General features: G+C 47.7%; 1 protein-coding gene across 1 annotated transcript in view; it reads right to left on the bottom strand.

The window, feature by feature from the left end:
• Positions 1 to 9,728, bottom strand: part of LOC147102600 (protein unc-13 homolog D-like) — an 81,222-nt gene extending 71,494 nt beyond the window's left edge. The window contains exons 1-3 of the mRNA XM_085963255.1: positions 9,627 to 9,728; positions 9,335 to 9,391; positions 1,771 to 1,868 (exon numbers count right to left, since the gene is read on the bottom strand). Of these exons, the coding sequence (XP_085819381.1) occupies positions 1,771 to 1,868; positions 9,335 to 9,391; positions 9,627 to 9,695 (224 nt within the window). The 5' untranslated portion in view covers positions 9,696 to 9,728. The remainder of the gene's footprint in view (positions 1 to 1,770; positions 1,869 to 9,334; positions 9,392 to 9,626) is intronic.
• Positions 9,729 to 16,552: the final 6,824 nt, after the last annotated feature.

The raw sequence follows: 16,552 nt of genomic DNA, 5'->3' as shown, positions 1-16,552 counted from the left end.
ACGAGACGACACTATCGGGTTAATTACACGAGAGCAGTATTGAGTTAATTACACGATGCGGCACTATCGAATTAATTACACGAGACGGCACTATCGAGTTAATTACACGAAGTGGCACTATCGAGTTAATTACACGGAATGGCACTATCGAGTTCATTACACGAGACGGCACTATCGAGTTAATTACACGAAGTGGCACTATCGAGTTAATTACACGGAATGGCACTATCGAGTTCATTACATGAGACGACACTGTCGAGTTAATTACACGAGATGGCACTATCTAGTTAATTACACAAGCTGGCACTGTCGAGTTAATTACACGAGCTGGCACTATCGAGTTAATTACACGAGACAGCACTATTGAGTTAATTACACGAGACTACACTATCGGGTTAATTACACGAGAGCACTATTGAGTTAATTACACGAGGCGGCACTATCGAGTTAATTACACGAGACGGCACTATCGAGTTAATTAAACGAGAGCACTATAGAGTCAATTACACGACAGCACTATCGAGTTAATTACACGAGACGGCACTATTGAGTTTATTGCATGAGAGCACTATCGAGTTAATTACACGAGACGGCACTATCGAGTTAATTACACGAGATGGCACTATCGAGTTAATTACACGAGACGGCACTATCGAGTTAATTACACGAGACGGCACTATTGAGTTTATTGCATGAGAGCACTATCGAGTTAATTACACGAGACGGCACTATCGAGTTAATTACATGAGACGACACTGTCGAGTTAATTACACGAGACGGCACTATCGAGTTAATTACACGAGAGCACTGTCGAGTTAATTACACAAGGCGGCACTATCGAATTAATTACACGAGACGGCACTATCGAGTTAATTACACGAGGTGGCACTATCCAGTTAATTACACGAGAGCACTATCGAGTTAATTGCACGAGAGCACTGTCGAGTTAATTACACGAGAGCACTATCGAGTTAATTACATGAGACGGCACTATCGAGTTAATTACACGATCTGGCAGTATCGAGTTAATTACACGAGACGACACTATCGAGGTAATTACACGAGACGACACTATCGAGGTAATTACACGAGACGACACTATCGAGGTAATTACACGAGACGTCACTATCGAGTTAATTACACGAGATGACTCTATCGGGTTAATTACACGAGACGTCACTATCGAGTTAATTACACGAGACAACACTGTCGTGTTAATTACACGAGAGCACTATCGAGTTAATTAGACGAGACGGCACTGTCGAGTTAATTACACGAGCACTATCAAGTTAATTACATGAGGCGGCACTAACGAGTTAATTACACGAGACGGCACTATCGAGTTAATTGCACGAGACAACACTGTCGTGTTAATTACACGAGAGCACTATCGAGTTAATTAGACGAGACGGCACTGTCGAGTTAATTACACGAGCACTATCAAGTTAATTACACGAGGCGGCACTAACGAGTTAATTACACGAGAGCACTATCGAGTTAATGACATGGGTACACTGAGAGCACTAATGTGTTAATTACACGGGAGCACTAACGAGTTAATTACACGAGATGGCACTGAGAGCATTTGAAGATATTTAGCTGTAACACTATAGCCCCAATTCTGTAACCAGCACTCGCCACCAGCGAGCGTCCATGTCAGCAGTGGACCCTCACGGATTTACCCTCTAAAGCATAATTGGAGTTAGACAATGAAATACTTTATGATTCACCCTGTGTGATTGTGAACGCACAGTGTGTACATGGCCTTACCCTGTGAAAATCTTCATCCGCTTTTTCCGGTCGTTCGTCAGGTCAGTGTTCAACTGGCCTATGAATATCACCAGGAATTTCACATTCTCTTCCTCAATCTGTGAAGAGAGAAAACAATTAACTTTAAATTTTGAGTGCAATATACAGAAAATGATCATTCTTGCCACACTTGGATAGAACCAATCTTAGGTCAAAAGAAAGGATACGAGGTGTACATCAGCAATGACATACTGGTAAAGACAGAATGTGACAGAGCTACAGACCAAGCCTGTGCTGAGGCAGCTGACCACAACTGGGATGATGGTATGAGTACAGCGCCCCTGGGCTACAAAAAACCAGCCAAAGGGCCTGCTCTTGATCATGATCTAGTGATCCCTGCTGGAAAGTGTGCTTGTGAGGCGTCCTGCACAGTTCAACATCCTGCTGGAAAGTGTGCTTGTGAGGCGTCCTGCACAGTTCAACATCCTGCTGGAAAGTGTGCTTGTGAGGCGTCCTGCACAGTTCAACATCCTGCTGGCACTCGTTGTCTAGCCTCATACATGAAGAATGGCCATTTGAGTGAGGTGCCAAAGGGTAATTGGCACTCAAAGACCCATACCTGAGGTTCAACTCCATGAGGAGGATTGGCGATATCTCTGATCTGTAGATTTCATGCTGGCACATGTGCGATCTGACCTATTTCATGCTGGCACGTGTGCGATCTGATCCATTTCATGTTGCTCCATGTGCGATCTGACCCATTTCATGTGGGTCCATGTGCGATCTGACCCATTTCATGTTGCTCCATGTGCGATCTGACCCATTTCATGTGGGTCCATGTGCGATCTGACCCATTTCATGTTGGTCTATGTGATCTGAAGCACAGACCTTTTGAAAACTGGCCATTTTCCATTCATTTTGTACTTGGCAATAGTTAGTGACCCTAAGTAGGAAGGAATGTGACAGTCTGTGGGGATCTGAGGAGGTGTGAGTCTACACACCATCACAGTGGGAGGGGTGTGACAGTCTCAGGAGATGTGAGTGTACTCACCTGTGACAGTGAGTGGGAATATGTGAGTGTACCGTAGAGGGAACTTTACTCTGTATCTAACCTGGGCTGTACCTGCCCTGGGAGTGTTTGATGTGTCAGTGTAGAGGGAGCTTTACTCTGTATCTAACCCGTGCTGTACCTGCCCTGGGAGTGTTTGATGGGACAGTGTAGAGGGAGCTTTACTCTGTATCTAACCCGTGCTGTACCTGCCCTGGGAGTGTTTGATGGGACGGTGTAGAGGGAGCTTTACTCTGTATCTAACCCGTGCTGTACCTGCCCTGGGAATGTTTGATGGGACAGTGTAGAGGGAGATTTACTCTGTATCTAACCCGTGCTGTACCTGCCCTGGGAGTGTTTGATGGGACAGTGTAGAGGGAGCTTTACTCTGTATCTAACCCGTGCTGTACCTGCCCTGGGAATGTTTGATGGGACAGTGTAGAGGGAGCTTTACTCTGTATCTAACCCATGCTGTACCTGCCCTGGGAGTGTTTGATGGGGATAGTGTATGTTGAGTCTGTGTGTCCCAGTTATATTTAGGATCAATCACTGACACAGACAACAAGAATAACTTTTAACAGGTCTTTACTATTCGGAGGTCAGGGCTGAACTGCCCAGCAAATCCTTACACAACCGGTATTACAGTATACAGCAGCCAAGAGAAAGTAGTACATCTCTTAAGGTAGTTCTCTTAAGGTGGAACAGGTTACATACATCACAATCCTCCCTTTTTAGCTTAACAGTTATATCCCCATTTAACATAACATAATAACATATATACAACTTCATGCAAAACAGTTCAAAGATTCAGTCTCTGAGGAGGCCTCCTGATTCGAGTTGGATAACGCCTTTCAGGGGTCTCTGATTCTCGTTGTTGGGGTGATTCATCTAGTTGGTCTCTTATGGATTGGACATCATCATCAGGTACATTCACTTCTGAGGTAGATGCTTCAGGTTCACTAACTTCTTCCACGGTTGTCTCTGCCGTAACCATGGGTTCGACCCTTGTTCTCGATTCTACCAGTTGGTCAGCATGACGCCGTATTACATTTTCACCAACATCTACCGTGTACATCAGGGGTCCTTGTCTGGCCCGAATTGTTCCAGATTGCCATTTCTCGTTTTTATAATCCCGGGCTAACGCTGGTTGTCCTATTTCGAAACTCCGAGTGGTCTTGTTATTTATATGCTAGAACTGTTTGTTTTCAACTTCCCTCCGCACATTTGGTTTTAACAAGTTCAACCTGGACCGCAACCTCCTGTTACAGAACATCATGGCAGGACTTTGGTTTGTCACTGCATGGGTGGCATTTCAATATGCCAGTAGGAATTTGTCCACCTTGTGTTGTAGTGGAATCTGATCTTTGCTCATGGCCTTTATCGCTTTTTTGAACGTTTGTACAAATCTCTCGGCCAACCCGTTTGTAGCCGGATGATATGGGGCAGAGGTATAATGTTTCACCCCATTCTTCTTCATGAATCTCTGGAATTCTTCTGACACGAACTGCGGTCCGTTGTCTGAACATATTTGTTCTGGCAATCCATTTCTTGCAAATATCGTTCTTAACACCGCGATCGTCTTTTCCGAGGTAGTGGTAGTCATCTTAATCACTTCTGGCCATTTAGAATGTGCGTCCACCGCAATTAAAAACATGGAGTCCATGAAAGGACCAGCAAAGTCAATATGTACACGTTGCCATGGGGTTGAAGGCCATTCCCATGGATGCAGCGGTGCAATCGGAGGTGCATTTTGCACTTTTTGGCACCCTGAGCAGCTTTTCGTCAGATCCTCTATCTGTTGGTCGATACCCGGCCACCACACATAAGCTCTAGCAAGGCTTTTCATCTTGACTCCCCCCAGATGACCTTCATGCAGTTCCTTTAGAACTCTCTCTCTTAACTTAGGAGGAATAATCACCCTTGTTCCATACATCAATGTTCCTTGACAGACGGACAGCTGTTCTCGTCTTGCTGAGAATGCCGGTAACAGTGGATCACCATGTGCTGGCCATCCCTTCACTGTCACTTTGTAGACCCTGGACAGTGTCGGGTCGTTCCTGGTTTCTCTTTCAATACTTGCATTGGTGACTGGTAAACATTCGATGATGGTCGAGTGAAACAACTCAACAGGGTCAACCGTCGGTGCCTCCTCCTCTGTAGGTAGTGGCAGGCGCGACAGCCCATCAGCATTACCATGCTGCTTTGTACCTTTGAATTCTATCTGATATTGATGTGCCCCTAGGAAAAGGGACCATCTCTGGAGTCTCTGTGCTGTCATCACTGAAACACCCTTCTTAGGGTTAAAAATGGATACCAACGGCTGGTGGTCTGTCAGAAGCGTAAACTTTTGGCCCTGCAGGTAATGATTAAACTTCTTTACTCCCCACACAAGGCTGAGAGCCTCCCTATCTATCTGAGCATAGTTGCGCTCAGCGGAGGTCAATGATCTGGATGCGAACGCAACTGGCCTCTCCTGGCCATTTGGCAACTTGTGCGAGAGTACTGCCCCAATACCATATGGAGAAGCATCACAAGCCAAACGAATAGGCAGCGTTGGGTTGAAGTGAGCCAACACTTCCTCTGAGGTGATCAATGCCTTGCTTTCGCGAAAGGCCCTCTTACAGTCCTCGCTCCACTTCCATGGTACTCCCTTCTGCAAAAGAGCGTTCAGCGGGTGCAGCACCGTGAATAAATTTGGCAGAAACTTATGGTAATAGTTAATCAACCCTAGAAACGACCTCAATTGGGATACATTATCCGGAGTGGGAGCCTTCACAACAGCTTCGATCTTGTCAGGAGACTTATGAAGCCCCTCCTGGTCAATGACATGACCACAGTACGAGATCCGCTTCTGAAAGAATTCACATTTCTGGCGATTAACTCGAAGTCCATATTCTTTCAATCTGGTGAGCACCAGTTCCAAGTTTGCAAGGTGTTCCTCGTCATCATCTCCTGTAATCAGAATATCGTCCAGATAACATTGTGTACCTGGAATTCCCTGTAATACCTGCTCCATGGCCCTCTGCCAAATTGCTGGAGCCGATGCCACTCCAAAAACCAGTCTATTATACCGGTACAAGCCTCTATGCGTGTTGATCGTGAGATACTGGCGTGACTCTTCCTCAACTTCCATCTGTAAGTACGCCTGCGCCAGGTCTATCTTGGTGAAGTGTTTCCCGCCGGACAACGAAGCGAAGATATCCTCAATCCGCGGGAGCGGATACTGCACCGTGTGAAGCACCGGATTAACAGTGATCTTGAAATCTCCACGGATGCAAACCTTCCCCGGTTCCCCCGGCTTGTTACTCGATGAACGCTTCATGACGGGGACAATGGGCGTGGCCCACTCACTCCAGTCTACCTTAGACAGTACTCCTGAACGTTCTAGCCCTTCCAGCTCAGCTTCCACAGCAGGTCGTATTGCATAAGGTACCGGTGGCTTTGAAAAATTTCGGGTTTGCATGTTCTTCAACCTTGATGTTTGCCGTAATTCCTCTCAGTGTTCCCAGTCCCTGTTGGAACACCTCTTTAGCATCGTCCAATATTCTGGACAATCGTTTAGGTTTGACATCTTTTGTACCGGAATCTACCGTTAGTGCTTTTAAGGAATGCCAGTCCATATTTATTTTCCTAATCCACTCCCGTCCCAGTAGTGGTGGACCTCCCTCAGGTAGCACATATAAGTCCATTCCTCGGCTTTCTTTGCCCTTGTGGACCACCCTTACCTCTATCTTCCCGATGGGGTATACTCTTTGCCCCGTGTATGTTTTCAATACAATCTCCGTATCTCGTAGGGGAATATGTGGGAATAACCTTTTGTAATCTTTCTTATTCATGACCGTCAATGCCGATCCAGAGTCCAATTCCATTTTCACTTGGACTCCTGCTATCTGAAGTGTGACCCAAATTGTTTGGAGGTCTGCTTCCTTACCAACATTGTGTACTCTTAGACTACCCAGTTCATTACTGCTGGAGTCTGAATCTGACTTCTGTTCGTTCGAACTGTTCTCTGTCACCTTGTGTACCTTTCTGTACTTTTCCTGCGGTGACTTTTTGTTGCTGGTCTTCTTTCCTGACCGGCATACTTTAGCTATGTGACCAAGCCTGCCACATTTTCTGCATTCCTGATTTTTTGAACCAGCACTGGTTCTGATCGTGCGTTGTCTTTCCACAACAATAACATTTTACTGTACTCAAGACCATTTGATTGGTGCTGAGTTCCGGTGACCGTAGCTGCATTTCCGCAGTGCCTCTCACTGCGGCTTCGTGCGATGCTGCAATAGTGACAGCTTTATCAAGCATAAGCTCATTCTCCTCAAGCAGTCGCTTTTGTGTTCCTTCTTTTAACAATCCACACACAAATTTATTTCTCAGCGCATCTGCTAGTCCTGTTCCAAACTGACAGTACTTTGCTAGCTTACGCAGTTCAATTAAAAATTCAGCGTTGCTTTCGTCTTTCAGCTGCGTTCTTCTGTAAAATTTAAATCGTTCCGCTATCATCAGCGGTGTGGGGTTTAAATGATTTTTCAGGACAGTAACAATATTCGAGAAAGTCTGATCCGCCGGTTTATTTGGTGATAGAAGGTGCTTCAATAGCCCGTATGTTTTCGCACCCATTGAGCTTAATAAGGTTAGTGCTTTCTCATCATTTGGTACCTTATTTGCTGTACAATACACTTCCATGCGTTCTACATACGTGGTCCAATCTTCGATATCGCTATCAAAGGTATTAATGCTCCCATGTTTAGGCATCCTTGCAATTTTTTTTTTTTTTAATTTTTTCTTTTTCTCAAAATGGCGGCTTCCCGCGCTTGTCGGTCTTTCCCGCGCTCGTCTTCTTCCCCCGCCGACTACAATGGCGGATTCCCGCGTTTGCCTTCTTCCCCCGCTGGCTGCAATGGCGATTGCCTTGCTGCTGCCGTTCTCGCCTCCCCAGCGGTTCTCACTCCCCGACGCTGCTTTGCCTCGCAGCCCCGCTTGCAGCCCGGTCCTTTACACCGGCTGCGTTTGAATTCTCCGCGGCTCTCGTGCCTTAAGCTTCTCAACTCCCCGATGCTGCTTTGCCTCGCAGCCCCGCTTGCAGCCCGGTCCTGTACACCGGCTGCGTTTGAGTTCTCCGCAGCTCTCGAGCCTTAAGCTGCCCCAGTCGCTGCGCCTCTCGGCCTCGATTGCAGCCCGGCCCTTTCTACCGGCCGTGGTCGAGCTCTCCGCCCTTATTCCTCCGTTTTCCCTCCCCTACTCCACAGCCAACGCGGCCGACTTTCTGCTCGTGTCGCTGATCGGCCTACCCACCACCGTGGTAGAAGGGATGATCACTGCCTGTCGCTGATGGAGGGCTTCGTGGTCAGAATTCTTTTTCTTTTTAACCCGGGTTCTCGATGCCTCCCGTGCGATGGTGCTCAGCAGGATGATGAGGGCGGATGCCTCTTCTCGACGCCCGTTCTGAGGACGAAGCTGCCTTGGATGTAAAACTGCCGCAGGGTAAGATCGGACTCGTCGCCACTGTTGAGTCTGTGTGTCCCAGTTATGTTTAGGATCAATCACTGACACAGACAACAAGAATAACTTTTAACAGGTCTTTACTATTCGGAGGTCAGGGCTGAACTGCCCAGCAAATCCTTACACAACACTTATATACCGGTGTGGTCACCACCGGTATTACAGTATACAGCAGCCAAGAGAAAGTAGTACATCTCTTAAAGTAGTTCTCTTAAGGTGGAACAGGTTACATACACCACAGTGTAGAGGGAGCTTTACTCTGTATCTAACCCGTGCTGTACCTGCCCTGGGAGTATTTGATGGGACAGTGTAGAGGGAGCTTTACTCTGTATGTAACCCGTGCTGTACCTGCCCTGGGAGTGTTTGATGGGACAGTGTAGAGGGAGCTTTACTCTGTATCTGACCATGCTGTACCTGCCCTGGGAGTGTTTGATGGGACAGTGTAGAGGGAGCTTTACTCTGTATCTAACCCGTGCTGTACCTGCCCTGGGAGTGTTTGATGGGACAGTGTAGAGGGAGCTTTACTCTGTATCTAACCCATGCTGTACCTGCCCTGGGAGTGTTTGATGGGACAGTGTAGAGGGAGCTTTACTCTGTATCTAACCCGTGCTGTACCTGCCCTGGGAGTGTTTGATGGGACAGTGTAGAGGGAGCTTTACTCTGTATCTAACCCGTGCTGTACCTGCCCCGGGAGTGTTTGATGGGACAGTGTAGAGGGAGCTTTACTCTGTATCTAACCCGTGCTGTACCTGCCCTGGGAGTGTTTGATGGGACAGTGTAGAGGGAGCTTTACTCTGTATCTAACCCGTGCTGTACCTGCCCTGGGAGTGTTTGATGGGACAGTGTAGAGGGAGCTTTACTCTGTATCTAACCCGTGCTGTACCTGCCCTGGGAGTGTTTGATGGGACAGTGTAGAGGGAGGTATATTTTCCCTCGCGCCGCTGCTTGACTGATATTGAGTATGTGAAGTGCAAAGTGTTCTACTCTCAGTACCAACATCCTCCACCCTGAGCACAAAATATTCAGAAACTACTGTACCTTTACCATGGGCTCCAATAGCTGTTTCTGGGTTTGATACCAGTCAATGGTGCCAGACTGTAATGGAGAAAGAAGAATATTCACAATCCAATCCTCAGCCCATTCACTATACAATCCTTACCCCCATTTACTGCAGAATCCAAGTGTTGAGAGTGTCTTTTTTAGGATGTTGCTTTGTACCCACTGGAACAGATTTTAACATTACCCCGAAGTGAGTACTCTTCATGCACTAAGAAATGTCACAGTGCCATTATCAAAAGTCAAGTGATTGTCTTTTTGAGGTGAACTATACCTTAATAGCATCAACAAGTCTGTCATGGAGATCAGGAACCGAAGGGCAAAGTTTTTGAAAAGCCTTCATCTTACAGATCTGCACCAGCACCCTGTGATGGAAGGGCAACAGTCAGTGAATGAGATTCAGAGGGACATAACGCAGTAACAGGGACATCAGGCAGCAGAGAAGAAACACCATTCCTGTCAGTCTCATTCCTCCCACAGCCCATCTACAATATACCGCACACAACCTGTTTAATCTCCCACAGCCCATCTACAATATACCGCACACAACCTGTTTAATCTCCCACAGCCCATCTACAATATACCGCACACAACCTGTTTAATCTCCCACAGCCCATCTACAATATACCGCACACAACCTGTTTAATCTCCCACAGCCCATCTACAATATACCGCACACAACCTGTTTAATCTCCCACAGCCCATCTACAATATACCGCACACAACCTGTTTAATCTCCCACAGCCCATCTACAATATACCGCACACAACCTGTTTAATCTCCCACAGCCCATCTACAATATACCGCACACAACCTGTTTAATCTCCCACAGCCCATCTACAATATACCGCACACAACCTGTTTAATCTCCCACAGCCCATCTACAATATACCGCACACAACCTGTTTAATCTCCCACAGCCCATCTACAATATACCGCACACAACCTGTTTAATCTCCCACAGCCCATCTAAAATATACCGCACACAACCTGTTTAATCTCCCACAGCCCATCTACAATATACCGCACACAACCTGTTTAATCTCCCACAGCCCATCTACAATATACCGCACACAACCTGTTTAATCTCCCACAGCCCATCTACAATATACCGCACACAACCTGTTTAATCTCCCACAGCCCATCTAAAATATACCGCACACAACCTGTTTAATCTCCCACAGCAACATCTACAATATACCGCACACAACCTGTTTAATCTCCCACAGCCCATCTACAATATACCGCACACAACCTGTTTAATCTCCCACAGCCCATCTACAATATACCATACACAACCTGTTTAATCTCCCACAGCCCATCTACAATATACCATACACAACCTGTTTAATCTCCCACAGCCCATCTACAATATACCGCACACAACCTGTTTAATCTCCCACAGCCCATCTACAATATACCATACACAACCTGTTTAATCTCCCACAGATCACGTACAATCCACTGTATCATGGACTCTACCTCATGCATTTAATCTCCTATAGAAATGCATAGAAGTTACAGTATAGAAACAAACCATTCAGCTCAACGGTGTTAATAGTCACAGTTACCGATATCCCTGCAACCCCTTTTCCTTCATCCACCTCTCCAAACTAATCTTGAACGTTGACACAGTTTCTACCTCACCCACTAACCCTGGCAGTAAATTCTACAGCCTCACAACTCTCTGTGTGAAGAAGTTTCTCCTGTCCTCTGTTTTAAATCTCTGACATTTAACCTTGTATCCGTGGTCCCTCGTTCTAGGCCCCTCGACTACTGGAAACAGTCTGCTTCCATCCACCCTGTCCCATCCTTTCATAACTTTAAACACTTCTATCATATCGCCCTGTAATCTACGTTGTTCCAACAAAGCAAGCCCTAATTTTTCAAGTCTTTCTTTGCATTTAAGTTTCCTCATAATAGGCAGCATCCTAGTGAGTCTGTGCTGTATCCTCTAAAGATCCTAGTGAGTCTGTGCTGTACCCTCTCTACAGATCCTAGTGAGTCTGTGCTGTACCCTCTCTACAGATCCTAGTGAGTGTGCTGTACCCTCTCTACAGATCCTAGTGAGTCTGTGCTGTACCCTCTAAAGATCCTAGTGAGTCTGTGCTGTAACCCTCTCTAAAGATCCTAGTGAGTCTGTGCTGTACCCTCTCTACAGATCCTAGTGAGTCTGTGCTGTACCCTCTCTACAGATCCTAGTGAGTCTGTGCTGTACCCTCTCTACAGATCCTAGTGAGTCTGTGCTGTACGCTCTAAAGGTCCTAGTGAGTCTGTGCTGTACCCTCTAAAGATCCTAGTGAGTCTGTGCTGTATCCTCTAAAGATCCTAGTGAGTCTGTGCTGTACCCTCTCTACAGATCCTAGTGAGTCTGTGCTGTACCCTCTAAAGATCGTAGTGAGTCTGTGCTGTATCCTCTAAAGATCCTAGTGAGTCTGTGCTGTATCCTCTAAAGATCCTAGTGAGTCTGTGCTGTACCCTCTCTACAGATCCTAGTGAGTCTGTGCTGTACCCTCTAAAGATCCTAGTGAGTCTGTGCTGTATCCTCTAAAGATCCTAGTGAGTCTGTGCTGTACCCTCTCTACAGATCCTAGTGAGTCTGTGCTGTACCCTCTAAAGATCGTAGTGAGTCTGTGCTGTATCCTCTAAAGATCCTAGTGAGTCTGTGCTGTATCCTCTAAAGATCCTAGTGAGTCTGTGCTGTACCCTCTCTACAGATCCTAGTGAGTCTGTGCTGTACCCTCTAAAGATCCTAGTGAGTCTGTGCTGTACTTTCTACAGATCCTAATGAGTCTGTGCTGTACCCTCTCTAAAGATCCTAGTGAGTCTGTGCTGTACCCTCTACAGATCCTAGTGAGTCTGTGCTGTAACCCTCTCTAAAGATCCTAGTGAGTCTGTGCTGTACCCTCTACAGATCCTAGTGAGTCTGTGCTGTACCCTCTCTACAGATCCTAGTGAGTCTGTGCTGTACCCTCTCTACAGATCCTAGTGAGTCTGTGCTGTACCCTCTACAGATCCTAGTGAGTCTGTGCTGTAACCCTCTCTAAAGATCCTAGTGAGTCTGTGCTGTACCCTCTCTACAGATCCTAGTGAGTCTGTGCTGTACCCTCTCTACAGATCCTAATGAGTCTGTGCTGTACGCTCTAAAGATCCTAGTGAGTCTGTGCTGTACCCTCTCTACAGATCCTAGTGAGTCTGTGCTGTACCCTCTCTACAGATCCTAGTGAGTCTGTGCTGTACCCTCTCTACAGATCCTAGTGAGTCTGTGCTGTACCCTCTCTACAGATCCTAGTGAGTCTGTGCTGTACGCTCTAAAGGTCCTAGTGAGTCTGTGCTGTATCCTCTAAAGATCCTAGTGAGTCTGTGCTGTACCCTCTCTACAGATCCTAGTGAGTCTGTGCTGTACCCTCTCTACAGATCCTAGTGAGTCTGTGCTGTACCCTCTAAAGATCCTAGTGAGTCTGTGCTGTACCCTCTCTACAGATCCTAGTGAGTCTGTGCTGTAACCTCTAAAGATCCTAGTGAGTCTGTGCTGTACCCTCTACAGATCCTAGTGAGTCTGTGCTGTACCCTCTCTACAGATCCTAGTGAGTCTGTGCTGTACCCTCTACAGATCCTAGTGAGTCTGTGCTGTACCCTCTCTACAGATCCTCGTGAGTCTGTGCTGTAACCTCTAAAGATCCTAGTGAGTCTGTGCTGTACCCTCTCTACAGATCCTAGTGAGTCTGTGCTGTACCCTCTCTACAGATCCTCGTGAGTCTGTGCTGTACCCTCTCTACAGATCCTAGTGAGTCTGTGCTGTACCCTCTCTACAGATCCTAGTGAGTCTGTGCTGTACCCTCTCTACAGATCCTAGTGAGTCTGTGCTGTACCCTCTCTACAGATCCTAGTGAGTCTGTGCTGTATGCTCTCTACAGATCCTAGTGAGTCTGTGCTGTACCCTCTACAGATCCTAGTGAGTCTGTGCTGTACCCTCTCTACAGATCCTAGTGAGTCTGTGCTGTACCCTCTCTAAAGATCCTAGTGAGTCTGTGCTGTACCCTCGCTACAGATCCTAGTGAGTCTGTGCTGTACCCTCTCTACAGATCCTAGTGAATTTGTGCTGTAACCCTCTCTACAGATCCTAGTGAGTCTGTGCTGTACCCTCTCTACAGATCCTAGTGAGTCTGTGCTGTACCCTCTCTACAGATCCTCGTGAGTCTGTGCTGTACCCTCTCTACAGATCCTCGTGAGTCTGTGCTGTACCCTCTCTACAGATCCTAGTGAGTCTGTGCTGTACCCTCTCTACAGATCCTAGTGAGTCTGTGCTGTACCCTCTCTACAGATCCTAGTGAGTCTGTGCTGTATGCTCTCTACAGATCCTAGTGAGTCTGTGCTGTACCCTCTACAGATCCTAGTGAGTCTGTGCTGTACCCTCTCTACAGATCCTAGTGAGTCTGTGCTGTACCCTCTCTAAAGATCCTAGTGAGTCTGTGCTGTACCCTCGCTACAGATCCTAGTGAGTCTGTGCTGTACCCTCTCTACAGATCCTAGTGAATTTGTGCTGTAACCATCTCTACAGATCCTAGTGAGTCTGTGCTGTACCCTCTCTAAAGATCCCAGTGAGTCTGTGCTGTACCCTCTCTACAGATCCTAGTGAGTCTGTGCTGTAACCCTCTCTACAGATCCTAGTGAGTCTGTGCTGTACCCTCTCTAAAGATCCTAGTGAGTCTGTGCTGTACCCTCTCTAAAGATCCTAGTGAGTCTGTGCTGTACCCTCTCTACAGATCCTAGTGAGTCTGTGCTGTAACCCTCTCTACAGATCCTAGTGAGTCTGTGCTGTACCCTCTCTAAAGATCCTAGTGAGTCTGTGCTGTACCCTCTAAAGCCTCAATATCCTTCCTACAGTGTGGAGCCCAACACTGAATAAAGTACTCTGACCGCGTTCATATTAAGGTTTTATTTAGGCTCATCATTACCTCTTGGCTTTTATATTCTATATATCTTGTGATAAACCCTAGAATTCCATTGGCTTTTTTTTTTACAGCCTTTAATGTCCTGTGAACTTATACCAACAAATCCCGCTGCTCTTTACCAGTGCTGAGCCTACTTCCATCAGAATATAATTACTGCTTTTGTTACTTAAATGTATCTCCTCCCACAGCCTATGTACACACTACCTTATTGTGGATTTATCCATCCATTTAATCTCCTTCCACAGGCCATGTACACTCTATCGTGAACACTATCCCACCCATTTAGTTTGCTCTCACAGCCCATGTACACTCTAGCATGTCCTGAACGCTATCACATTTAATTTCCTGAGAGAACATTCTGCAGAAATACTCCCTGATCTGCAAATGTAATTATGCAAAACTTCAGAACGTTTACCCACCATCACACCTCCACTAAAGCTGTGGTAAATGTTCCGAACCTGCCCCCGATGCAGAGTCTCACTGGAGAATTGGGCACCGACGTCAGCACTCCCAATTCAGGAGACCTGAGAAATGGTGAGCGCCATGAATCGGGTGTGCGGGCGGTCCTCCACGTCGGATTTCGGGATGCACATGCTCCTCAAACAAGAGTCAACACCAGGATCAGAATCTTTGTAACATTTACCCCAAGATCCAGTGTGGAGTAATTTGCTTTCAAAATGATATTTAATGAGGGAATTGCATGAGGATCGATTTTTTATTTGACCGCAATTGGGCGCTTTCTGGAAGAGGGTCAAACACAGCCATGGGCCACTGGTATGCACAGAGTGAAACAATCCAAGGGCACTTGGGGCTCATAAAACTAAACACTACAGGAGGCAGTGGCACGCAAGAAGTTAAAAACCATGCATAGACGCCATTGGGGTATGAATTGGTCTCGAGCGGTTGTGCAAAACAGGTCAATCGGCCGCCCGGTTTACACTCTGCCCGGGTTAGTTTCCCATTGAGGTTAATGGAATTGCACTACTGCCGATGACCCTAAGGAGTTCAGAGGTGCTCGCCTACAGGCCTAGTGGGTGAAGACTTCATTCAGTCATTTCGGTACAGGGGCTACTATTACACAGTGTGTAGTGGGGGTGGGGGCTCTGTTACACAGTGTGTAGTGGGGGTGGGGGCTCTGTTACACAGTGTAGTGGGGGTGGGGGCTCTGTTACACAGTGTGTAGTGGGGGCGGGGGCTCTGTTACGTAGTGGGGGTGGGGGCTCTGTTACACAGTGTGTAGTGGGGGTGGGGGCTCTGTTACACAGTGTGTAGTGGGGGTGGGGGCTCTGTTACACAGTGTGTAGTGGGGGTGGGGGCTCTGTTACACAGTGTGTAGTGGGGGCGGGGGCTCTGTTACACAGTGTGTAGTGGGGGTGGGGGCTCTGTTACACAGTGTGTAGTGGGGGTGGGGGCTCTGTTACACGGTGTGTAGTGGGGGTGGGGGCTCTGTTACACGGTGTGTAGTGGGGGTGGGGGCTCTGTTACACAGTGTGTAGTGGGGGTGGGGGCTCTGTTACACGGTGTGTAGTGGGGGTGGGGGCTCTGTTACACAGTGTAGTGGGGTGGGGGCTCTGTTACGTAGTGGGGGTGGGGGCTCTGTTACACAGTGTGTAGTGGGGGTGGGGGCTCTGTTACACAGTGTGTAGTGGGGGTGGGGGCTCTGTTACACAGTGTGTAGTGGGGGTGGGGGCTCTGTTACACAGTGTGTAGTGGGGGCGGGGGCTCTGTTACACAGTGTAGTGGGGGTGGGGGCTCTGTTACACAGTGTGTAGTGGGGGTGGGGGCTCTGTTACACAGTGTGTAGTGGGGGTGGGGGCTCTGTTACACAGTGTGTAGTGGGGGCGGGGGCTCTGTTACACAGTGTGTAGTGGGGGCGGGGGCTCTGTTACACAGTGTGTAGTGGGGGCGGGGGCTCTGTTACACAGTGTGTAGTGGGGGCGGGGGCTCTGTTACACAGTGTGTAGTGGGGGTGGGGGCTCTGTTACACAGTGTGTAGTGGGGGTGGGGGCTCTGTTACACAGTGTGTAGTGGGGGTGGGGGCTCTGTTACACAGTGTGTAGTGGGGGTGGGGGCTCTGTTACACAGTGTGTAGTGGGGGTGGGGGCTCTGTTACACGGTGTGTAGTGGGGGCGGGGGCTCTGTTACACAGTGTGTAGTGGGGGCGGGGGCTCTGTTACACGGTGTGTAGTGGGGGCGTGGGGGCTCTGTTACACGGTGTGTAGTGGGGCGTGGGGCTCTGTTACAC

This window comes from Somniosus microcephalus, chromosome 21 (genome assembly GCF_052327205.1).
Source record: "Somniosus microcephalus isolate GS21.2 chromosome 21, FLI_Smic_1.0, whole genome shotgun sequence".
NCBI lineage: Eukaryota > Metazoa > Chordata > Chondrichthyes > Squaliformes > Somniosidae > Somniosus > Somniosus microcephalus.
This window is presented reverse-complemented; position numbering and strand designations above follow the sequence as displayed.